This window comes from Podarcis muralis, chromosome 9 (assembly GCF_964188315.1).
Source record: "Podarcis muralis chromosome 9, rPodMur119.hap1.1, whole genome shotgun sequence".
NCBI classification, from domain to species: Eukaryota; Metazoa; Chordata; class Lepidosauria; order Squamata; family Lacertidae; genus Podarcis; species Podarcis muralis.
In genome coordinates this window covers 37,674,130-37,700,074 of record NC_135663.1, presented here as the reverse complement: position 1 = coordinate 37,700,074, position 25,945 = coordinate 37,674,130, and the positions used below count along the sequence as shown (strand labels likewise).

At 39.3% G+C, this 25,945-nt stretch overlaps 1 protein-coding gene across 21 annotated transcripts in view; it reads left to right on the top strand.

Moving 5' to 3' along the window:
* The window catches only part of SLC10A7 (solute carrier family 10 member 7), a 133,921-nt gene that overhangs the window by 27,130 nt on the left and 80,846 nt on the right, over window positions 1-25,945 (top strand). For 15 of the 21 annotated variants that reach the window (XR_013394189.1, XR_013394191.1, XM_028743132.2 and 12 more), the window contains one exon: window positions 13,416-13,454. The exons of 3 other annotated variants lie outside the window; for them this stretch is intronic. Coding sequence is in view for 13 of the 18 variants with exons in the window: in XM_028743132.2 (XP_028598965.1) it covers window positions 13,416-13,454 (39 nt within the window). In the remaining 5 variants the exon portion in view is untranslated. Of the gene's footprint in view, window positions 1-13,415; window positions 13,455-15,595; window positions 16,176-25,945 lie in introns of those variants that run through there. 3 more of the 21 variants (XM_077934077.1, XM_077934076.1, XM_077934079.1) reach the window with 2 other exon arrangements.

Below are 25,945 nucleotides of genomic sequence, written 5' to 3'. Positions count from 1 at the left end.
CCCCCCTCCGCAGTTTGGAATATAATCTCACTGCAAACGTAACATTTACGTTTTGACTATGCATTTATTGAGAAGATGAAACTTAAAGCACTCTTTAATTCTCTGTGGTGGTGGTGCGGAGGGCTTTTGGAGATATTTTATTAATGAAGGCCAAATAACAAACCTGTATGGTTATTTGCATAGTTTTTGACAGGATAAACAATGTAGTATTAGGCATTATTAGTGTAATCATCTTTAAAAGTATAAACAGATGGTATGTCTTACCTGAATGGATTGAACCAAAATGCAAATTGCTTAAAAAGTGCCTTGTAATGTTGTATTATGAAATGGGGGCTGGGGGGAACTCCTGAAATTCATTCTAGATAAAGTGGGAGTTTTACCATTCATTAGTTCTGATAATCCGATTGAGGATAGCCAACATTTTTTACTTGCCTTTAGCAGCTAGGGTACATTTTAGGATTACTCCTTAACCTGGTCCTTTGCTTGGATGCTCAAGTGCTGGCGGTTGCCTTGTAAAGGCTTAATCTGGTTCACATCTGCAGTCTTTCCTGAAGAACCTGGTGTGGTCTCTCTGTGGGGCTCCCCTTGGAGACAGTGCAGAAGCACCAGCTGATGCAAAATGCAGTCACAAATTTGTTTCCTGGAGCTCAAAATACATAATTTCAGGTTGGACATAGTTGCTTGTATCAAAGAAGTTGTCCTATTTGCACAAAGGCTTCTACCTGCACAACAGGACTTTCTCTCCCCCATTAGCTTTGGGGAATCAGAGGAATCACAGAACACATTTAGGGTATGTGCAGGTAGAAGAGAGGGAGAAGTCCTGTTGCAAAGTCCTTGTGCTAATGAGATAACTTCATTAGACAAAACCCAGTGTGACTGAACGCGTTTGGGATAATGCTGTTGGTGTTTTCATTCTCAATGCCTCTTCTGACACTGAATTTTCATCTTTCATTGACATTGGATAACAAGTTGATATTCTCTTGAATTATTGTTTACAACCCTAAAATCTATTTACTTGGTGGCCACCACCAGTTGATAGTTCATCAGCTTATATATTAATGTAATTTAATACATAAAGTGATGGGTTTTTATATTGCCGTTTAAAAAAACCTTCCCCTGGGCAGCTTTACAAATGCATATTCACACATATCAGTACAAAGAGATCAGCAGCAATTGAAAGCAGCATAAAACTGATACCATCAAGGCTTAATAGTTAAGTAAAAGTCATTGGAGAATACCAGCCTTTGACTGGTCTCAGAAAGATAAAGTACATACCAGGTGAAACTTCATTGGGAGAGCATTCCACAACCTGGTTGTTGCTACTGCTGCCACCACTGAGAAGGCCCCCCGAACTTGTTGTGGGGGCAGGGTGCTGTGAAGTTAGCATTTTGTTATGTTAGTATGTACTTCTTTGTTCATACTTATACATTATGCCTAATTTGCCCTTTGTTTTTTTTGCACTTTAGCCCATTTTTGTTACCACATTTGACATATTATGTGTTACTTGTAAAGCATGTTTAAAAGTAAATCCAAGGCAAACAAAAGCATAACATAGTTCAATATTGGCTTGATTTAAGCATGGTAGAAAAATGGAAATCTGTTTTTCAATTAAAAAAATCTCATCTTAAAACAAGGAAAACCCAAAATAATGTAATGGGTTAATGCAATGTCTTCATGTTGTAACTTAATATCACTTAAAACTGTAGTATGCATTATTTATTTAAACGTGTATTTATTTGTACTCTTTGAAGCATAGCAAGGGACATAGTCAACTCAAGATTTCCTGTGTTTCATCAGAAATTTGACTGCAAACATGATCAAGTTGATAGCAGTCAAAGGTTTTTGCTGGCTGGCTGGGGGACACTGCTGATTGCCTTTTCTCTATTGGAACAGGATTGTGAAGCTTAGGGTAACACATATTTTGATTCATTCTTTACCTTGCTCTTTTTATATTCTTCTGCTCTTCCCAAATTAATCAAGAAGTGAGCAACTGAAAGATGTGTTTTGCATTTTGCAAAGCTGTGCTTGTGGTGGAAATTTGATTTGAAGGGCTCATTTCTGCTAGATGCAGCAATATGTCCTCTAGACTTTCAAAAGTTAAAAGGCAATAAGTCAATCCCTCTGGAAACTATGCAGAAATTCAAATCATAAATAAGGAAATGCGTCAGGTACATTAAACAGACACAGAAAAATGGCTTTCTGTCCTTTGTAGCAAGGTAATTGGGCACCACAGCTTGGCAGGAGCTGGTGCTATTGAGTTGGCTGTAACTGCCACAGGTTGATAGGCAGGTGATAAGGCAGCTTCCACTTGGGTCTGCACAGGAGGCCTACCTAATATGCTGTCTGCCCTAAGGGCCTATGGGAACACAGTTGGATTATTATGTTAATGCATGAGCCTGCTGCCCTCTTCCTATCCCAGCTGGGTTCCCTGTTGTTAGGAACTGCTTTGCACTGACAGTGGAGTAATATGCTTCATGATTGAAAGGGCAAAGGGGCTTGGAAGAAAAAAGAATAGGCCTGCACAGATATGTAAATGAGGAAAGGAAGTCAGTAGGAGGGTTTCCATATAGGTATAGATAGAGAATTTATTAGAAAATGAGTAATACAGGGCTGCTAATTGCACTGTTGTTTAAAAACCCCATTAAAAATAATTTCCACGTGCATTTTTACTTGTTAGCGGGTGCCAGGCTGGTAAATATTTCTGAAGGAGTTGTAGGAATTCTGTTTGGTTTTTTAAATCGAATGATATTGTACAGGTCACCGGTATGCAAACCGATAGCAGTTTAGTTGTTTCAGGCTTTGATCCCAGTTTATTCCCCATTGCTAATTTTCTTTAAAAAAAAAATGTAATTGCCAGTGGAGGTGTACAGTTCCTGCATTGTCTTTTAAAAACCACTTTTTGATCTTTGATGGATTATGTGGCCATGGGTATAGCAGTTTTATTTTGTTTTGTTGAATGTTAAATCTTTAAATATACCGTGTGTGTATATTTTTACACACACACACACACACACACACACACACACACACACACACACTGTATTCAAGGGACCCAGTGATGGAGTACACCTTCTGTGTATCCTGGGCTTTATCTGCATACCTAAGGCAACAACTAGCCCACTATTTGCTATATTGGAAGGCTCTGTTTCTGGCACCAGCAAATGAGCAACATTTATTGCTGTTGCTTACAGATCTCCACCCTCAGTTTCTAGGTCCTAAGGCTAGCCTGTTTGTGCCATTTATAGCTAATTGTAATGAAAATATAGACGGTCTTATTGCCCCCTAGTATTTTTACCAAGCCTTGATAGAGACCTGTCTTGAGCTTGCCAGGGTGACACCCCCCTCTGTTTGTGTAGGGCTGGGAAGGCTTTGATAACAACCATACAATTTGCAGGATTGTTTGGGGACACTTCCCCATGTAATGTGCTGTGGATGATTGGTACTTTCAGTTGGAACACATGTCACTTGGAAAGCATGTATTGATGGTGCAGTTTCATACTATTCCAGACAGGCTAGAAGAGTTTTTGTGGTGGCACATTTTAAGCTCCTACACTAGGAGTTTTCTATTCCTTGAAGTTCTTCCTTCTTCAGAGCTATAGCGGAAACTGATAATACTGTTTTGAAGTCCCTAGCATAAATAAGTAGGATTGTATGTGTGACTTGAAGAATTTGGTGTCTGTTTCTTTTAAAATAATGATGATGATGATGCCGAATTAGGAGAGAAGGTTTGGGATTAATGGGAAATTGAGGCATGCATACTGTATGTTAAATTTTCAAGATAGAGTTAATTTCATTTTTTTTCAAAGTTATGTGATGTGATCTGACTTTAAGCTTATATGCAGACTTGTATTACAAGTATTATTAAAATAAAAAACATCAGGCAGCACAACACATTGTTTATTGTAGGAAACATAAATGTGTTTGATGACAAATACATCAAGTATGAAAGCAAAATATGCACACAACTTTCTATGCTCAGCGCTGTTGATAGTCAATATAAGTGGTGGTGGTTGCACATGAGAACACACATGCAGATCAGAAAGCTGTTCCTTCCGGATATAATACTGGGTAGATTTAGACAACTGGTTAACAGGTAAACCACATAATGGATTATATCATTGCATGGAAGCTCTTTTCCCACCCCCACCTTACTGATTGCTACTGCTTTTAACAGATGAAATGACCAGCTTGTATTGAGCAATTATGTAATGAAAGCTTCAGTTGGCTAGGCTATCATATAATAATTGCAGTTAACCATGTGAATAACATGGTTGTTCCATTCCATTAACTGTGGCTGATTGGTAACTCCTGTTTTTCACCTATCTTAATGCCTCTACAGATAGTTTCACAGGAAATAGCTGGAGAGTATAGGTTCTCCACAGAAAAATATTTGTGTTCATATAGCCTTGGAGGTAAGCTTAAAAGGGCACCATTTAAGATGTGGCCTTGTTCTTTCAGTTCACTTAGAAAGTAATATTCTTTGAAGTTATAGGGATGCATTGTTTTAACTAGACCTCTAATCGTGTTATAGATTATTTGTCTTGAGGAGGATCAAGGGACAAGACCTTTAAGTGTTTTCATCACAGCTTAAGATCTCAGGAAAATTTTAGCTTTAAATGAAACCTCTGTTTGGGAGGCTGTTATTGCTCTGTATCCATTGGAGAATACATTCTGAGGTAATTTAAAAGACAGAGAGGAAAAGTCACTTAGAGATATAAAGTGCTTGACTAGAAGAGAGTCACATGTTGGCAGTTACTTAGGCATCGCTGTTCAGGGGCCTCTTCTATTAAATCATAAAAGTGACAAACCATTTGTCCTGGTATGACAGCTATTGCCTAGCCTACTAAGCTAATAAGCCATTGGTAGTGAACAAAACTGAGCCATAAATTAAAATTTCAGATAGTTTCATAGCTGGGGGTTTGGGGTTGCCTTTTATTCATTATTGAGTAACCTTTCACTATCTGAAACCGTATATGAATAAAGTTAGGTTTTGGAAATAGCCCAGCAATGGGCTTCATCTCAGACAAGGAATACTGTAGAAATTCTTTGGACCAAATGCAGTCAGCTGCATTCCAGTTTGATGTCAAGGCAACGAAGCCATTATTTCATTTGTCTTCATGTAAGTAGGTATTGGGTTACATTAGAACAACCCTAAACCCTTCAGAAAAAGAGGGGGGAAGCGTGCACATTTCTGTAAAAGAAACTACAAGTTCAGTTCACTAACTACATGTGCTTTGCAACTTCCACTTGTTTCAATGTGGATTTTGTGGTAGGCCGTGCAAGTGCCTTTGAAGTAGATGAAGGTTGCATAGTAGTTTGGTGAATTGAAATATCATCTTAACTATGTCTACTTAGCAGTAAATCCCCCTGAATTCAGTGGAACTTGGGATTGCAGCCTTATACCTAATGGTTATTTGCTAAGGTTCTGAACAAAGGTGCTGCAGTGCCTTTTTATCTTGTACTAATTCACTTTATATGTTAACATTTAATACTAGAAAGAGGAGAAATTATTATTTCTCTTTCTAATAAATTTGCACTCTTCTGTTGTCATTCCAACAACTAAGTTTGCATGTCAGAGGAACAAGCTGGCAGCCAGGTGGCCCATGCTCTTTCCATCAACACCACCATTTCCACTGGTGGGAAAGGGAAATGAAGAGAAAGTATTTTTCACCCTTCCCCCTTCCCCACCACTGCCACTTCTGATGGGAGGAGGAAGCCTTTGGAATATAGGGAAGGAAGTTCTTCTCCCCTTCTGCCATGCCCCCCACCAATGATGAAGAGAGATGGATTTTAAAATGCACGCTTGCTTCTCTTGGCAGTGGTGGGAGGTGGGTGGATGAAGGACAGGTTAGGTGGAGAGTGGTGGCTGTGCAGTATCCTGTGTGCATCTTACATGCATTTGACTTGCTCAGTTTCAACCATACCTGCTTGGAGGTGGGCTGGTGAGGCGAAGGATCCCAGGTCCTGGGCAAGGCCCATTTGGAGCACCCTGCAAGCAAGGGAGCCTTTGGCCAGCATCACAGTGACTCTGGAACAGGTAGGGATTTTATGGGAGACCCAGCAAGAGCCAAAGGTGCCCTGCTTGGAGGGTGCATCATTGGGATGTTGTCAAGGAAGAAATGCAGAGTTCTCTGAAAAATACTTGTAAATGAAAAGTAGCTTTAATAATAAAATACTTCAAAATATTGTACTTTTCAGAGATTTTACAGATTTTTTTTTTGATAATTTCAATATTGCCAGTATGGTCAAATTGCACTCTGATCAAATTCCCCTTGCACCCATTTCCAGCAAAGGTTTACTCACTATTGACTTGTTTCAAATCCTGGAACTGAAAATTTGAATAAAGAAGCAAATGCGTATGGCTGATCTATGTAGTAGGAGACAAAATTCTGAATTTGTAGAAGGCAGGAACTTGAAGATCGAGTTCCCAAAGTCTGCAATACAATTGGGACTCTTGAAGGACACTTGCTAATTGTAAAGTTCTCAGACACAGAACATTTGCAGGTGCAATATTGCATGCAAGGAGACAACCCTGAGGCAGGTGGATTCTTCTCCTCTACCCCACTCCAAGCTGGGGTTTGGCATTGCAGGCACAGCCACCTCTTCAAACCAGCAAACCAACAACAGGTGAAATAGCTTTAGAACGTGAGAGCTGAGTGGAAGGCTCAGAGTTGAAGTATATTATATAATCTTCTAACCAGGGACTTGGGGAAGAGATCCTGTCCTTTGTGGAATAGCTGTTGTCGAGCTAATCTTCCTTCTTCACTTCCCAAGGGTGTATTGTTGCTTTCTTTCCTCCCCCATCCCCTTTACCCACATGATAATGTTTTTCAAGATGAATTTAATAGCAAATCCCAGAGATCTGTGTTCCCTCTGTGTAGTGCATCCTGCTCCAGCCAATTAAATCAGTAATACTTTTGCTTTTAGTTTATGACTTGAATGAATGAATGAAGGCATTCAGTTGTCTCCTTCGGACGTGTCATCTACCATGGGTCATGTAACAGAGACAAGGAGGGATGTGAGGATCTAAATTTTCACCTTCAGTGTTTTTAGATATGTGTGATAGGGCTTGCGTGCCATGCAACCCTGTTTTTGTTGCCAGGAAGGTCCATGTTCCAGAACAAGTAGTAAGCTAGTGCACATTCAACTCCAGATATGCATTCAGTTTCCACTTAGTTCAACTACAAAGGCTTATCAAAAGACAGAATCTGGATCTCACTGTGTGTTAAAGTGGTGGTGAAGTACTAAAAGACACAACATGGGCAGTTTTTTGTTTGCCTTAAAGGGACCATTTTATTCATTCCCTGTCTTTTGTCAAGCAGTTAGCGCCACACTTTTATTTTGGTGTTCTGCAATAGGATTTTTATATGCATTTTAACAGTTATTTAAGAGTCCCCGTGTGCTTAAAAAAGCATCTGAATATATGTACTTCCCCCCCTTCTTAAATAAAGCTGCATCATAACCAGAGTGTTCCATCAATACAGAAGAATGAGAAGGGAGCTGTGGCTGGAACAATATGTAAAAATACTGCTCGTAAAAAATTTCCTTTATTAACTGTCATCATCCCCAGAATATATGTTCAAATAAACGTTGTGTAATAACTAAATTTGAGATTAATAGGTCCCTTAAGAAACGGTGAAGTCATTCAGGATAGTCAGTGAAAAATAGGCTGTAAGACTGTAACATGCACATATTGTCCTGCTTACATGCTCTCTCTGGTGTCATTCCCATTTATCAATGTCGGCAGGCTCTGTTCTCATTAAAACACTCGTGCACAAAAGCAACTTAATTTTCTTAAGAGGAAAGGACACCTGATTCAATTTAGCACCAACAACCAATAACTTGAATATATATTCTTTTCCATTCTGATGTCAAATGAATAGTTATGAGCAGGAGCTGAGATAAAATGCATTCCTATTTTTTTATTTTTTAAGCCTCAGAGGTATGTGAACATGCTTCTAAAAAGGAGAGCATCTAATTCTTGGAAATCACAGTTAAGACTTAAACTGAGATAATATTAACTTTGGTTCCAAAAGGAGCACTTCAAAAGAAAAAGGATGCTTGATGTGGCTCTTTTAGGCACAACTTCTCACTGATTCAGTTTAATATGGGTTTGCAATTTAGGGCCAAATTAGATGTTATGCTGAACACCCAGGTGAAGCCAAAAAAAGCAAACATGGGTTTAGCACCCTCTTGCCCTCTGTAGCTCCCTGTAAGACTTACCCATGGATGGCCTGACAGTGCAGAATCCTGTATTTATGTGCTCCTGGCTGGGGCTGATGGGAGTTGTAATTCAAAACATATGAGGGGCACCAGGTTGTGGAATTAGAATATATGTTCTGAGACTTACAAAGGGAAGTGGAAAGCTTAATGTGGGTCAGGGAATTGGACATGTAGTGGCAGGGGTGTGGAAGCTGTGGCTTGACTCCAACTCCCACCAGCCTCAGCCAGTGAGGAATGAAATCAAAAAAGCACCCAAAAGGAAATGTATTAATGGGTGACTTCAACTTCCCTTACGTAGACTGTTTGCATATGCATTCCAGACACAACAAAGAAGTAAAAAATCTAGATACACTAAATAAATGATTGTGTCCTAGAACAGTTGCTCATGGAACCAACCAGGAGAGCAATGACACTGGGTTTAATATTGAGTGGCACCCATGATGTGGTGTGAGATGTGTTGTTAAGTCAGTTTGGAGCAGTGACCACAGTGCTATTAAATTAAATATACAGTGGTACCTCGGGTTACAAACACTTCAGGTTACAAACTCCGCTAACCGGGAAGTAGTACCTCGGGTTGCGAACTTTGCCCCAGGATAAGAATGGAAATTGTGCGGTGGCGGCAGTGGGAGGCCCTATTAGCGCAAGCACACCTCAGGTTAAGAACAGTTTCGGGTTAAGAACCGACCTCCAGAACAAATTAAGCTTGTAACCTGAGGTACTACTGTATATGTAAATGGTTAATTGCCAAGAAAGTCCAACATGGTCACATTTGATTTTAAATAAGCAAGCTTGCCCCAAATGAGGAAATTGGTTAAAAGGAAGTTGAAAGGCAAAGTCAAGAGGGTCAAATCACTCCAAAATGTTCTGGAGTTGTTTAAAAAATGCAATACAGTGGTACCTTGGGTTCTGGAGGTCCGTTCTTAACCTGAAACTATTCTTAACCTGAGGTACCACTTTAGCTAATGGGGCCTCCTGCTGCTGCCGCGGCCACACGATTTCTGTTCTCATCCTGAAGCAAAGTTCTTAACCCGAGGTACTATTTCTGGGTTAGCGGAGTCTGTAACCTGAAGCGTCTGTAACCTGAACCCGAGGTACCACTGTATTAGGAACTTAGTTGGAGTGTATACTGCAGGTCCAAGAGGATGCCAGAGGACAAATTCATGATCCAACAGACTCTTCTTATATTCAATATAGTGAATGATCACGGTTGTTGGGAGTTATAGTACAGCAACATCTGAAAGGCCACAGCTCCCCTTACTCCTGTGCTATGGGCTAGGTTTCTAGGTTATGACAAAGGACATATGATTGCTATTCCTTCTGTCCCATGTTTACAAGTTTTAGGTTTCTATCCTCTCTCCATTTGAATCTAAATTTCACTGGGGGGAAATGGCAGTTTTAAACAACAGCAGAACTTTGAGTAAAGCATGGGTGGAGAAATACTGAAGAGTTTCTTTTAAAACAACCCAGTTTGAAATTTATATTCTGCTTGATTGTAAAAAACATTCAAAGCAGTTTACAAAAAATAAAACCTCATAATTATCAGTAAAAGTGGTTGAAAACAACTATTTAAAACATTCAAATAATAATGAAGCAATAAGCTAATAATAGAGTAAAACACATATTTCTTTTCCTTTCAGTTACTGCCATTCAAACTTTTGCAGCTGTTTTAAGCCACCACTTTCCCCCTCTGTCTCCTTCTCTTCTTGTTCCCATGCCAAGGCAACTGCTATTGTGCAACATGCCTTCACTTTTGCTCACCTGCCCTGCCTTCATGCAAATCCAGGATTGTGATGAGACCCTACAGATCTTCCAGTGGGGCTGCATGATGATACTCTCTCTCTGTCCCACACCCACCCACCTAAAAACCACTATACAGCAAGGATGGGGAACCTGTTGCCCTCCAGGTGGTGTTAGAGTCTAACTTCCATCAGCTCCACCTAAAGGTCAGGAAACTTGGGAGTTGTAGTCTAGGAATATCTGGAGGGCTGCAGGTTTCCCACCCTTGCTGCTAAAGCTATTCTGGAAATATACTGTTAGGCCTCCCTGTGCTAAGTAGATTCTGAAATGGTGCACTGTGCATGTTGGGTGCCATGGAGTGCCATGTATGTCTCTAGCCCATACAGAGCCAGAAATGGTGAGTATCCATCTGTGCTTCCACATAATCCACTGCTTTAATAGTTATGCCCTACCTTACCCAGATGTACAAACATTAAAACAGTCTAACTTTTTAAAAATCTACTTAAAATCTTAGTTTCAAAATCTCAATACTCTCCTTCTCCTTCTTTGGCAATCATTTGTAGCCGAATAAGATTGTCTTCCATGAACACGGTCTTACCAGTGAGTCCGTAAGTGACTTTGGAGGCCAATTCTGGATCCACACATCCTTCCACAGTGGGGACATAGGATTCCGGGTGGGAGTTGATCACAGTGAGGGTTTGCCAAACATGTCTTCCTCTTAACACGTTTCTCTCTTTTGTCCTGAGTTTGGGCATCTTCAAAGTCCACGAAACCTTTGGTGAAGGCTGTTCTCCAATTGGAACATTGGCAGGCCAGTGTTTCTGAGTTGTCTGTGTTTATACTACATTTTTTAAGATTTGCCTTTAAACCTCTTTTGCTGACCACCAGCATTATGCTTTCCATTTTTAAGTTCAGTATAAAGTAGTTGCTTTGGAAGATGATAATCAGGCATCCAAACAACAGGACCAGTCCAAAAAAGTTGATGTTGAAGAATCATTGCTTCGACACTGGTGACCTTTGCTTCTTTTAGTACTCTGGCATTAGTTTGCCTGTCTTCCCAAAGTGATGTGTAAAAATTTTCGGAGACACCATTGATGGAATCTTTCGAGGAGTTGGAAATGGCGTTTATAAGTGGTCTTTGTTTCACAAGCATACAGTAAGGTTGGTAGTACAATAGCTTTTTAAACAAGCATTTTGGCTTCCTTGCAAATGTCCCAGTCCTCAAACACTCTGCACTTCAGTTGGGAGAAAGCTGCACTCGCAGAGCTCAGGCGATGCTGGATTTCTGCATCAATTTTAACTGCCCAGGTAGGAGAAGTGATCAACACTTTCCAATGTTACACCACTGAGCTGGATTTGTGGAACTGCAGAGGGGTAGTTTTGTGCTTATTGGTGCAGCATTTTGGTTTTTTGGATGTTGAGCAATAGGCCAAGCTTTTTGTAAGCTTCTGCGAAGATATTTACACTAAAGCAGACAAAGTACAGCAGAGAAGCATTCCATTAAATGCTCAAGAGAATAAAGCTGCTTTAACTGAGTACCCTAAAATATAATATTGCCCATGCCACATGAATGTCTTTGGGGCAGTGCAAACCCAAGACCTTTTGCTACCCAAAGGTCAAATGCTGCCACCCCCCAATTAGGGTCAACACTGTGAAAAGCTTTGTTCCATTTTTAATGCACCAGATCTACCATACAGAAACACCTAAAGCAGATTGCTTCATTCTAGGGCCATTCTGCTCAGTGGGTATCATTTGTGCAAAGCGGATGAAAAATGACTCCAGGTACCACTCAGCAAACCTGTAAAGGCAAGGACACCTAGAAGACAGCCTTAGAAGATGATTGCAAGGGAGATAAGTTCATACTAGAGAGGGCAGTTCTTGTCTGAAGTGCTTTTACAGCTTTGTGGGTGAATATTGGATATGCTTACAGGGCGCACCTGTCTCAAGGTTTGAAACTATAGCTTGGTAGACTATTAGTTAAATTCCTCCTTTTCAGAGAATACGTGTTCCTGTTCTCTACCTGTGATCGCTGGCTAGCAGAGTTGTCTGGACTAGTGCCTACTCCTTATGTTCAGAAGCAGAATGCAGATGAGGTAGAGGTGTTAAAATATGTTGCTGTAGTTCTACAACTGTCAACTGTGATGTTTTATTCAGCTCTGTCTATTCAGAAGCTCCCTGCGCAATGAAGAATGCCATATGCCATTGTCCTTGCTCGCTTGCTCACTAGCTGGTGAGCAAGCAGCTAGGCAAAGGTTTCTAAACCTGTGTTTCCTTGTGTGTTTGGGCCACTGAGAGAGGCTGCGGTCCAGTGCTATCTTTTATTGATAAGGCCAGCAAAGGATGACTCTAATGAAATTATCAAAGCTTTGAATTAATTATGAACTCGAATAAGAAAGCTAAGCTCTCTGGAGCCAAGCATCTCATTAGTCATTCATTCACATTGCAATCTCTTTATAGAGGCAGAAGGCAGGTTCTGCTTCAGCTTAGCCTGTGCTTGGATTTGGTTCAAACTTGCCAGCTCTTTCAAACGTCCTTGCTCTGTGGCTTCAAGACATCCTTGGTGATTAACTTGATTCTGCCTCCGTTCTTCATTTAAATGGCAGGTTCTGCTCTCCCCCACCCCCACTTCCCTTCCCTCTAATCCTGGTTCTGCATCATCGAAGTGGATGTCATGCAAGGGTTTCTTCTTCTCTGATAGCAAAGGGGAAAGCTTTACAAGATTGTAAATATTTTATGTCTCGTGGAGTTTGATAGCTTATCCTTAATGCTTGTTTCCATCATTGTTTCTTGGAAATTTAGGTAAGCACAACACTTTATTTAAAATCAATTCAAAGTCATTTATTTTTCTTACTTGTTGAGTTCCTTACATTCTATAGGTATCTCTGGCCTTCAGGATTAAAAGTCTTGTGTTCTTATGGTTTACCTATTTCAAAATGTATTCAGTTAAAAGTTCATAATGTACATGCCTAATATTAAAGTAAAATATGGCTTGCTACAGTTGAGAAGTTCTCACAATTTGGATGAGTAACACTATTATATTCAATTATTTTTCAGAATTTTCCCAGTATTGGATTTTTATTTTCCCCAATAGTAACAGTATATTTCTAAGCACTGAGCTCAGTAAGACGTCTTCTCTAGTAAGTTTATGTTAGGATTATACTGTTGGTCTGTTTGTACTATTTGTGTCAGCCATGTAAAAAAAAAAAAATCACTCTGGACAGGTCTTTAGCAGTAGTTTATCATTTGTATCATATTCACTGGCATTGGTCCATTTGCTTTCTGTGCTGCCTCCATGTTTACATGTTTGTTTTCTGAATCACATAATGTTATAGCTACTTGCAGTTGTTATAAGCAGTGATGATGGCAAGCTAGATTCTTGAAGATTTGAATGAAATGAAAGGAGTGTTTTATGTAAAGCAGAAAGACTTAATGGTTTTTCTTTTTTCTTTATTTAGGCAGCCGCTATATTTAATTCAGCATTTGGAAGTTTTTTGGTGAGTCATACTGTTTTTTTTATATGCCTCTTTAATGTACCATTGTTTAATATTTGTATTGCTTGGGAGGAGAATTGGAGACTGTTATTATCTGTCCTGGTGCTCATTAAATATACCCAAGCTTGTATTTCTTTTCTGTGTCTCCTGCTGTTTGGAAAATTAGTGCATGAATAATCTCTGATCAATATAATTTAATGATGCTTAAGTACATGTTAATAGTCTCCTTAATGAGGTGACAATCTATTATTATTCAGATGTTTTGGAGGCTAGTGTCAATATATTGATTTTCTAATGAGGCTTATCACACAATCATTATTTTCTATCAAGGGGCCATGGATTTTGAAAGGAAAACATGGCCCAGATGATGAGAGAGACAATGCTAATTCACTCAGTGACGTGTCACCATTTTTCTCTGCTCCATGACCCCAGGGAGGCTATTGGAAGAAGTATAAATAAGCATACAGTCAATGCTGCTCGAAGTATCATTTCTGTATTTACATGTTAGGGCTGCACTTCCTGAGCACACACTATAAAAACATGCAGAAAGGGCAGCTCAGTAGTTCTTTCCTCTGTTTTATGTATTCATCAAATAAAACAGTTTGGCCCCTTAAGAGACATTTTGTATAATTTTGTATCTTTATAATACACATTGCTCATCTCAAGATTGGTGCTGACAATTACTTTGATAAAAAGTTGCATTATAGTAAATACTTAAAATAAGGGGACATACAATATTACTTTGTGCATTATGAACACTTATCAATAAGATAAACATGCATATACAAAAATGCTGCAAATAACAGGTATTTAGAGAGAGATTCCATACTCAGATGTTATTTTCATGTATATAGCTCTTAATGCTTGAAGCCTGGTATTTTTCCAACTTTTACCATTTTTTAAGCACTAGAATACATTGCAGAGCACTGGTGTTAGGCCTCTGTCAATTAGCTACAAAACTGCCTTTTGCAGCTAGCTGTAGTACTACTGTGGCCCTACTATGCTGCATGATCTCAAGAAAAAATGTGGACAGGCGTAATATGGTCAGTGTACTCTGCATGCTTTGTTTGGTTTCTAAGCTTCCAGTTAAATTTTATGTAATAAGACTAGTATGTGGTACAATATGGCGTAACTGTCCCTGTGCCATAAACTCCAGTATATCTGCCCGTTCAGCTCCATAGTTACCTCATATAAAGTAAAGCGCACTGCAAACCCTGACATTTGCAAGAGCCCTCCAAGATGATGAGTTTTTATGTCAAGGCCTAATCTCCCAAAGAGTGTTGGATACTGAAAACTGGTTCACTGAGTTGGGTTCGATGACCTATAGTGTGATAATTCTATGACCAGTAAAGACATTCCTGTAAGTGCTTTTCAGATATGCAATCAGGTGACCTGAAAAGAGAAGAGAATGGTTCTGTATATGGTTGGGGAGATCTAGTTTTTCAGACAAAGTGCTGTGCTTTTCTTGGAGGTCCTGGAGATATGAATGAGAGCTTTCTGAAATAATATGTATTCTCCAGTTATTTAAATATATTAGCATTTGATAGTCTGCATTTACTGGCAATGACAGAGGCATATACTGGATGTATGGTTTTTAGAATTTGAAACTAAACTTCAAACCAATCTCAGAAAATGAATTGCTGTAGTTTTGCAGACAGAAATATGTGCATATTTATAACTAATGTAATAACATCATAGGTCTAATTAAAACATAGTGTTTTAAAGAACTAATTGTTACAGAAAACTTTTTTTTCCTGTAGCTAGCCTGGTAATTAACTAATGATAGATGAATTCAATTTACATAAATTTCAGACCAAGAGAATATTTTAGAATTATGCCACAGAGAATTGCTCTGAGTTTTAATATCATTATCTCCTCCCCTCATTTAAAAAGTTGGGTTTAGAATAATTGTGGAACATAAGTGATTTGAGTTTTCCCCATGACAGCAACTTAATAAAATATGATAGCATTTTAGTAATTCAAAGCAGTTGGTTATCAGCAATAACTGTGGCTCTAAGATGGTAGCTCTATGCACATTTATTTGAGAATAAATCCATTGAACACAGTGGGACTTACTTTTCACTAAACACATAGGATTAGGTTGCATAGCATGTAGTTATAAAAAAAATGCTGATTAAATCTAGACTAGACTCCTGCAATGCTCTCTACAGAGGACTGCCTTTGAAGACAGGAAACTTTGGCTAGTGCAGAATCCAGTGTCCAGAATGCATGTGTGTATGTAGGTGGCTTTATCATATTATTATACAAATGTTCATTGATTGCAGAGGTTACCTATGTTTTCAGATGCTAATGTGTTAGTGATATTTGAAGTCCAGAACAGTTTTGGGAGTATGTTTCTTAAAAAAGTACCTACTCTCATATGAACTTGCTGGGCCCTGCTCTCTGCCCAACAACCAATGGAGACGTTTCAGTGGTGGAATTTTCTCCCCTGAGTTCTCTGCTTGGCCTTGTCTCTTGAGGCAGAATATAGTAATAATAATAAGCCACTAAGGGTTTTTCTTTTTAAAAAATTGGTGGACCCCTGTTTATGACTTTATCTGATGCTTTGTTTTATCTGATGCCATTTTACCAGATATTGTTTGTTCAATTATGTGATGTATTTTCCATTTTTATTGTAAACTGCCTTGTGAAGGCTTGTCCTAAAAGGCAGGATAGAAACAAATATAATAAAAATAATTATACAATAAAATACACATTTTATTATACTGTCGCAGACCTGGAATAATTGGTGTTGTTGGAGTTCACCTGCCAAAGGCAACTGGTTCCTGCATTAAAGGGATAAAATGCTTAAATATTAATTAATTGCACTGTTGCCCAGTTATTCTGGATGTATTGTTTCTAAAGACTGTTGTGTTGAAGTGCTGGTTAGCAGCTTGGTGCTAATATAAGAACAGTGTGACTGTACATAAATTTAGATATGTACATGCACACACCATCCTTCCACAAAATGCCCTTCTAATAAAAATGTATGGAATTCTTATCTACTCCATTTTAGTAGGCATAATGCTTTATATAGCCTGACAGGACCTGTGTAAATGCATTAGGTGCAGTGTCCATTTTTCTTGCAAATTTGTGACAGAGATTTAATTATGAGAATGACCAACAACTTACAAATCTAATTTTCATAGGCTGAGCCAACTTCTTTATTTTTTTTAATAATGATGGATTTTTATTTTTTTTAAGCAATGATTTCATTACTATTTAAAGAAATTCCATTGGTGTGGAACTAACCAATTGACTGGCATTTTTATTTCATTATATTGCACCAAATGCTGTTCATGCTTTTTTCTGTTAATTGTTCTGCATTGTGTTAAAAAAACCAAAACATTGTGCAGAAAATTTCAGGGGAGGAGACTGGCTTGTTGATAATATCTTCTTTCCCAGTTTGTAAAATCATGCAATATTTTTTAAAAGAAAGAAAAATGTTTGAAGAATGTTGGCCAAACATACCTCTTTGACTTTCTTATGACCGCTTATTTTAAGCAACTAAAGTAAGTGTTCACTACTGATGTTGAATAATAATGTGTATAACATCTAGCTGTTGCAACTATGTCTTCATAGTGTAATTTCATATTCTCAATAGTCAGTTTTCCTTTTCTTTGTTAGGAATTGTGGAGAATTGATCCTGTTTTCAGCTTTAGATTCTTTTAGCTCAGATTCCTTACTCCTTGCTGTTTATTTGAGAGGACTCATGTACTAACTTAGGTCCATTAATTTCAATAAATCTACTCTGAATAGAACATAATTGGATACAACCCAGCTTCTTTTCATTTGAGTAGACTGGGAAATGGTGACGCTTTGCTATGGCAGTGAACTGTTTGATGACTTAGCTTGTGGAAGTTATTTCAAACTTTCATTAATCTGAAACTGGTTTTGGAGCTCTTTTGATATGTCGGTGATATGTCACAGATCCTAGAATGGTTTAGATATTTTAACTGCAAAGCTACCAGGCCCTGCTCAAGACACTTGGACTGCCTGAAGCAAAGATAGCACGGCACCCCATTTCCATGTACAGAAGCTGACTGGACTGGCAATTGAAACTTGCTTCAACACTGGTGATGGGAAAGCATCCTCCGCCACATCTGAGGGTAGACAGGGTTGTGTAGCAGATGCATGACAGGCCATGTAGCACATCCTATTCTTTTTTCCCACTGAAGGGAACAGCCAGAGGGTTGCCTAGACTGCTCCACAGCCTGTCTTGCCTAAGGCAATTGCCTAATGGTAGGGCTGGCCTGAGAACCACCAGTGGCAGGCAGTTGCTTTGCACCTGGACAGATCTCATCTCATGAGTGAATGAAATCTGCTATAGGTTCTCTCCCATAAATTTATGAACAATTGGAGATCATATTGGTTGAGCTCATATAAGGGTTTATAGGTGATCAGCAACAACTTGAATTGGTGTTCCATATATATAGGTGGTAAGAAGAAAAAGCAGTTACCTACCGTGCATCTCTTATGGCTGCAGTTCTTTGAGATAAATTTCAGGAAGACGGATGATGAAATGCATACAGGAAGGTTTCCAGAAGTGTGCTGTCTTTCGAGAGTTCTCAGAATCCTTTCCATGTCTTATTGTGTCTATTAACCTTCTGCAGCTCAGCAGGAGAAATTCTTACAACTAGGTATGTGAGATGAGGCCTTGTGGTTGGAAGATAGTGGCATGTACAAAAGCACCTTCGTCTATTCCCTATCTAACACTGCCTGCTGGTTCAGGAGCTAGGAATGTAAAGAAGAAAATCGGGTTGCCTTTATTAGTAAAACCAATTTCTCATCCGTATGCTAGAACACTTAAATTGCTTAGTCTGGAGTAATCCCACAGGATTTGCTGGGGGAAAGGAAAAAAACATTCCTCAAGCATTATAGTCTTTATTTCTGGTTTGCTAGTTTTCTTTCAACTACAGGCTTCTGGCAACTTTTAAGCCTACACATGGACAAACCTGTTCAATGAAAGATTGCTTGTGACATCGCCCAACCATAAATCTCTCTTTTTATGTTGATGTTGTGCATATTACTATAGCAACAAATAATTCTGTGGTATGCACTAATGAGCCATTGGTGCACTTATGGATTATTTGAAGTCCTCCTTGTTTTGGCCTCCTGCCTATCAATACACCTGAGGCATGTGGTTAATGGCCTATTAAGGTACACCCTGTTGTGCATTATTGCTTAATTGTACTGTAGTTTACTTCCGTTTTTAAATTTTATTTTACTTTATTTTTATTTTTTGCTGGTGGGAGTAAATGTAGTGCCAGTTTTTTAAAAGACAAAATGCACATTATGTGCAAATAGGATAGCAATAATGTTACTCTTTAAAACATTTTTTTAGTATATGGAATTTTAAATACATCAAAAACAATGTGAATAGTTTCATATCCTTCTAAAGCTAAATAATTAGCAGCCATTGTGCAGTTCTTTTTTATATTATTGGCTGGACAGCATAAAGATGAAAGAAGATTTATAGATAGTACTGCACTTCATAGCTGACTGAAGCAGGTGTTAGAAATGCAGATGATGTGCATTGACCAAAGACTGTACAAATTTGAAATGAAAATGCCAGTGGTCTGCTTGCAGTGCTATGCACATGTGATGTTTCCAGTAGCTGAATTATTAATTTTGTTGTGCAAAATTGTTCAGCTGTTCAGAAAAAGGTGCCCTTTGAAGATTCCCCCCTCACCCTTTATTTGTATTTGACAACAAGCAATCTCTGTTTTGCTTCATTTTTATTGTCTTTGCTTGAAAAAGCGACCTGCAAATTCAGTAGCCCAGAATAGTCTAATTGGCCAAGCTCCTGAGAATTTGAATGCAGAAGAGGAACTGCTGTTGCATGCAAGAATTTCTGCATATGCACTCATCTCCCAAAATTACAGTTAATTATGTGGCAGAACCAATTATGCCTGCCATCAGCTTGGGCAAGGGTGGTAAACCTGTGGCCTTCCAGATGTTTATGAGCTGCCAACTCCAGTAGTCTAGCCAATGGTCAAGGATAATGGGAGTTGGAGTCCAACATCATCTGGAGGACTACTTGTTCCAGATCTGAGTTAGATTTAGGTGAATTGACTGAGTTCACACAACATTCTTGTCTGATTGCCTATGGTCCTCAGGTCAAGTTCCACACTTTACTCCATTGTTGATGTATGGAATAGTTATGGCAGCATACATGGTTATTCTGTCCTTTTTATCATCACAACAACACTATGAAGTAGGTAAACTGAGAGATAGTACCAGGAGCAAGCTTCATGGCTGTCTGGGAATTTGAGACCAGATCTTCCTAATCTAGTGGTGATAAAGGGTCTGGAAACCAAGCCTTCTGAGGAATGGTTAAGGGAGCTGCTATATTTAACCTCAGTAGTAGGAAACTGAGAGGAAATCTGGGGCAACCCAGCTAGATGGGTGGGGTATAAATAGTATTATTATTGCCATCTTCAAATGTCTAAAGGCTGTTGCATGGAAGATAGAGCAAGCTTGTTTTCTCCTGTTCTGGAGGGTAGGACCAGAACCAATGGCTTCAAGTTACAAAAATGGAGGTTCTGATTAAACATCAGGAAGAACTTTCTGATGGTAAGAAAGAGCAGACTCCCTTGGGAGGTGGACTCCCTTGGAGGTTTTAAAGAGATTAGATGGCCATCTGTCATGTATGATCTACTTGAGATTCTTGCATTTCAGGGGGTTGGACTAGATGACCCTTGGAATCCCTTCCAGTATGGAACTTGAACCCATGACCCTGAGATTAAGAGTCTCATGCTCTACTACAGGCTGAGCTGTCCCTGAGAACACGTGAAAGGGCCTTCTCCACAGCAGGATCCCATCCCTGGAATACTGTTCCCTTGGAGGTGTGTCTAGCTCTGACATTTCAGATTTTTCGTTAGTTGGTGAAGACACACTTCTTCACACATGTCTTTGCAGGGGGGAGTAAAGGGGTGGTCTATAATGAGCCACTCAGTCTGCAGCTGTTTGTCACCAGCATATTTTAAGGATATTTTTTGATATTTTAATTTATATAAGGTTATGGTTTTACTGTACTGTTTATTGTTGTGTTCCTGCCCTGAGAGCACTTGGTAGCCTAGAAATAGCATTGAATGAATTAATAGAAATCTGGAAGGAATTAGTGCATCTAAGCAGTCTGCAAGGCATCAGGTCCCTTAAAAGTACAATTCTAAGCAGCTTTATTCAGAAGTTCCAGTATATTTCCCTGGGATTTATTCTCTAGTTAACCGAGTTTAGGACTGTAGACCCTGCATCCCAAATGCTTGTTTATCAGCTGCACTGGTTAATCAGAGTTCAGATCAGTTAAACCTTGCCTTGTTGTGAATATGCCTCAAGGTAATGGTGAGATGTTTATGGGAATAAATTTACAATTGAATTGTTTACTTGTTAAAGCCAGAGGCTTTTACAAGTTATCGGATAGTGGTACAAAATAATATAACCATGACAAACAAAAAAGTATAAAACAACATTAAAAGGCATCAGACTGCAAGCTGTCCCCTGTGGGTAATGCAGACTCCTACCACGGCTTGCTTGTTACCTCAAGAGAACAAGCTCCATTGCTAAAAAGCTGTGATTTACTTTGCAGTCATGCTGAGTCATGGTTTGTGCCCTGTTCTTTGAAGAAGGGCACATGGGATTCATTTTGTTCCTTTAGTGTGTTAGGCTGAGAGAAAGTGATATAACCAGAGCCATGGTTCATGACCAACCATGGATTTGTACCTATTTGTCCCACTTTCCTAGCCAATATTCTAACTAATACTTAGTTAAATCCACAATAATTCTGTAAAGCTGAGAAAATTGAGAAGCGTATACGACCATACCTTGGAATTATTGTGGGTTCCGTTCCAGACCACCGCAATAAAGTGAATATCACAATAAAGTGAGTCACACTTTTTTTGTTTTGTTTCCCAATGCATATACAGTGGTACCTCGGGTTACATACGCTTCAGGTTACAGACTCCGTTAACCCAGAAATATTACCTCGGGTTAAGAACTTTGCTTCAGGATGAGAACAGAAATCGTGCAGTGGTGGCGCGGCAGCAGCAGGAGGCCCCATTAGCTAAAGTGGTGCTTCAGGTTAAGAACAGTTTCAGGTTAAGAACGGACCTCCGGAACGAATTAAGTACGTAACCAGAGGTACCACTGTATAAGTTACGTTTACACTATGCTGTGGTCTATTAAGCAGCCAGGCTACCTGCAGCTGCACCCGCGTCCTTGTAAGGAGCAGCAGGAGCCGCTGCATGGCGGGGGCAGGCTCCTGCAGCCTTGTCTCCAGCCCAGCAGCAGCAACTCCTGCAATTCTTCAGTTTGTAAAAAGCTCAGCATCTGCGAAGCACAATAAAATGAGGTATGCCTGTATTCTGCTCCATGATATTCTGCTTTCCATTTTCTTACATGCCCGTAACTCAACCAAGATGGGGCACATCAGTAGCCTTGGTTTCAGAAACTAGTGAACCTGCAAATATGCTGCCTGAATATGAGACCTGCAACTCTGAGGAAGGCCGCTTGTGGCTTAGTTTATTTGTGTTGAAAGAAAGCTTTTGTTTATGGAATATGGCAGAACAGCTCTCAGGATGCAAAACGAGGTGATCAGACTGTATACTGTGCTCAAAGAAAACAAGGGGAGATATGTATGCATTGGCTCATCTTCAGCTGTGAGTTTGGTGGGAGCAAAGGGCAGGAGTAAATAATTTAAGGTTTCTAATCTATCATTTCCCCTGTAATTTACATGTAAATGAATGGAACCAGGTACAAGTTATGGAATCATAGCCAAGGGACAGTGAAAAGGAGGCCATCTGTGAAATATGGGTAAAAGGTTATTGCAGAGACTGTGGAGAGAACAGATGCCCCCTCTTTCCTGAGGACACATGCTTAAAAACCCGTATATTTTTATTCTGAAAAAAATAATTTGAGAATAGCTCTGGGATAAATAGCATTTTGAGATGGTTCTCCTGGGACAAAGAATACTTTGGTACCTAATCCCTGATAAAGAGGCTTTTTGCTCTTTTATCTGAATTGACAAGGTGTTCAGGGTATTCTATAATTTACATCACATGATCATGAGGGCACAGCTCCCATAATCTCCAAGTGGTAAGGGATGATGGGAATTGTAGTCCAAAACATCTGGAGGGGAGCAGACTTGGGTAAAGTGGGTATATGGAGGAATCTGAAGCAGTTGAGCAGTTTAGTAAAGCAAATAAGTTTTAGGAGGTGGCCTGCCCTCATAATTGCAAAGTATTAAAACTTACTGTATCATACTTCAGTTAACTCCAGTACACTCCTCTGTTGTCTCCTGAAACAGACAGATGCCAGCCAGTACAGAGTCCTTACAAACTCCTGTATGAAAAGTGAGTAGCCACTTGCCAAAGCTCAGTACTACTTATACCTCCCAGTTTAACTTTTTGCTCAGAGTAAAGTGATTCTTTTTCTTTACAAAAGCAGTGGAGGAATGTGCAGCATTCCAGTTTAAGAACCTCTAGAAAGTTGTGCCCCATTGTATATCTCTGGCAGCATAAAGCTCTGCATTGCAAAGGCTTTGGCCATATTCTGTCAAGGAGCTGTTGGCCCATAGGAAAGATGTGTGTCCTTTGTGCAAAATGTTGCTAGTGCTAATAATAATATACATTCTCAAAGTGCTTTGAGAAGGTGGAATTCAAAGCACAAACTTACTGTGACAATCTATTCAGTAGGCTAAAAAGCAGTTATTTTCTGATACACACAAGGGTAACAACTTGGATAAAATTTAAGTACAGTGGTACCTTGGTTTAAGAACAGTTTAGTTTATGAACAACTTGGATTCAGAACACTGCAAACCCGGAAGTAGGTGTTTTGGTTTGTGAACCTGCCTTGGAAGCAGAACGTGTTCCGCTTTCTGTTGAGTGTGTTCCATTTGTAAATTGAGTCCCCCGCTGCTATGGGAAAGCACGCCTTGGAATGCTTTGGTTTAAGAACGGACTTCCAGAAAGGATTAAGTTCAGAAACCAAAACCACTGTATAAAGAACAGCACACATTCTACTGCTACACTGAATGAATGAGGAACAAACATAATTTGATTCATGCTTTATTAAAAATAAGTTCTGCTCTGTTCAGTGAGACTAACTACTAGTAAGTGTTTTTTTTAGAATTGTTGCCTTGAAACAATGTAAGAACAAAGTGGCACAGAATAAAAAAAAGTTTTTTGTAAAAAGTTTGTCTTACCACAAAACGTTGCCACAATTTTTTTGAAGTATGAGAAAGGTGCATAACATAATTTGTGCAAAACAAATTAAAGTGCAAGTATGTCACTGTGAATTTGTAAGCAGTTTTGTTAGCTCAATAGCATTATCTTAGTTAAATCCTCGAACATTTCCTTAGCTATTTTAGCCTCATCATTTTGTGTACTATTATTATGATTATACCATGTTGCATGGCCATGCTATGCAATTGGATTACTTTCTTTTTCCGTTCCATTTTACGATGCCTGTATAATCACCCAAATTGCTCATTTGTGAAAAAGCACAAGACCCAGGCACTGAGTGTATACCCAGAGAGACAGTGGCTCTTTTTTTAGCATGATTTAAATAGCAATATGTGCTTAAACCCTGGGTTTTATTTTTATTTTTTTAAATGCTCAGGAGGTTTTATTGTGTAAACTACAAAAACATCTTCTTAAAAACCGTAAGTTGAAGAAAGATAATGTTTTCCTTGCATCGTGATGAATGTAGCAATTGTGCACATATGCTGGAATAGATCATATTGAACATCCCCTGAGCTCCGTTTGCAGACAAGTTGTAGCTCCACCATGACAAAATTCCCACAAGATCTTGAATTATTAATGCTCTGGAATCTGTGGGATTCAGCAGATAACGTTCAGAATTATTGATGGCAAACTTTATCCCTTTTATTTTCTGAGATGCATAATGAAATGGGGAGCCCAACAAGATATTGTGGATAGCGTTTAGGCTAATTTTTGTAGGGACCAACTGGCCTTTTCTCTCATCTAACGTATGTAAATATAATATTTTTCTCTTGTGGCAAAGGGGAGGAGACTGGCGCTGATTTATGAAGCCTTCTAGCATTCTCTGTGCACTGCATCCTGTGAGGGCATGATGCTCTAATTACACTTGCTCTGTATAATGAGAGCTCTTAATGACAATTACGGATTATAGTTAGGATTGCTCAGGGATTTTTTTTTCCTCATCTTGAGATGATATATTGACTTTTGCACAATAAGTCTTTATACCGTATGGGTGCAGTGGGGTAAGCAGTGCTCCTTTGCTAGCCCTTTGGGGTGAATTGAAGTTGTACAGCTGAACAGCTTGATGAACTTAAGTTCCCTGTCAATATTTACACCGCGCACCGGCTTCTTTGAAGTTTATGAAGGTAAAATGACATTTCAATGTGGGCCTTGGGTTCACTATCTTCTAAGCAGCTCGTCCTAATAAGCGGCTTCTGATTTGCACATAGATTTAGCTTGGTGTTTAGGGTGGAGCTAGGCATAGTCATAATACAGGGTTCCAACTCTGTTATGTCCTTGTAATGGTGGGGTGGAGAAAAGTGCACTAGCAAAGCAAAATAGGTGGCTGGGTGGGCGGGCAATATATAATCCTTTCTTCTGCCTACCAATTACTCTCTGAAAATGCCTTCCAGGCTGATTTTAATTGATTTTTTTTTTTAATGAAGCCTGGCTTTAGTGCCCTAAAAAAAAGGCCCGTTTGAGGGAGAGGAATAGCTGAGGGAGGGAGGGGGCATTTACAGGGATAAACTGGTGGACTTGGGAAGTCTTAAATACCAGTTCCCCCCTCTATGCTCTCCTTTGGCCATGCATTCCCATTACCTTGACAAATGTGGGCTGCAGAATGTGTGTGCAGAACATCTAGTTTCACCCTGAGGCTGTTTTGTTGTTGTTGTTTTAAGAATATGGTTCAAGCTTCTGAACATTATCATAGTTGCTTCACATTTTTCATGCTTTGGCAATAAGCTTTTGCTGAAATGAAAGGTTAGACTGAAGGCCAGCTTTGTTATTCCGGCCACTGAAGAGTTAAGAAGCAAAATCTGCCATTTTCTTTAATACTATTGTAATTACTTCCCACTCACTTCCAAACACACAACATGTCTGTCCCAAACAATATTTTCCTAAGTAGGTAATCGTGCCTTGTGTACCTTTCCATTGTGAACACAACTGTTGAACCAATTGAAAATACGTTTCTCTTCTCGCTCAGCTTCGCCTGAGTGGATGCCTACCTTTTGCTGCAAGGTAACAGCAGGAAGCATTGGTCCCATGTGTCTTGGAAGATTAATGGTAGAACTGTCCAAACCCCTAGAGAAGCCTATCCTAAGTCTGCCTTAAGAGTCTTAAAGACTGACTGTGACCATGTGCTTGCCCATTACTTAAATGTATGTTAAATTGCAGCAATAATTTCAGTAATGTGTGGTTCTGGTGTTGCTGTTGCCACATTCCCTAGTCATTAACCAATTCAGTTTCTGTGGCCTGAAGTCATTGGTTTTCTAA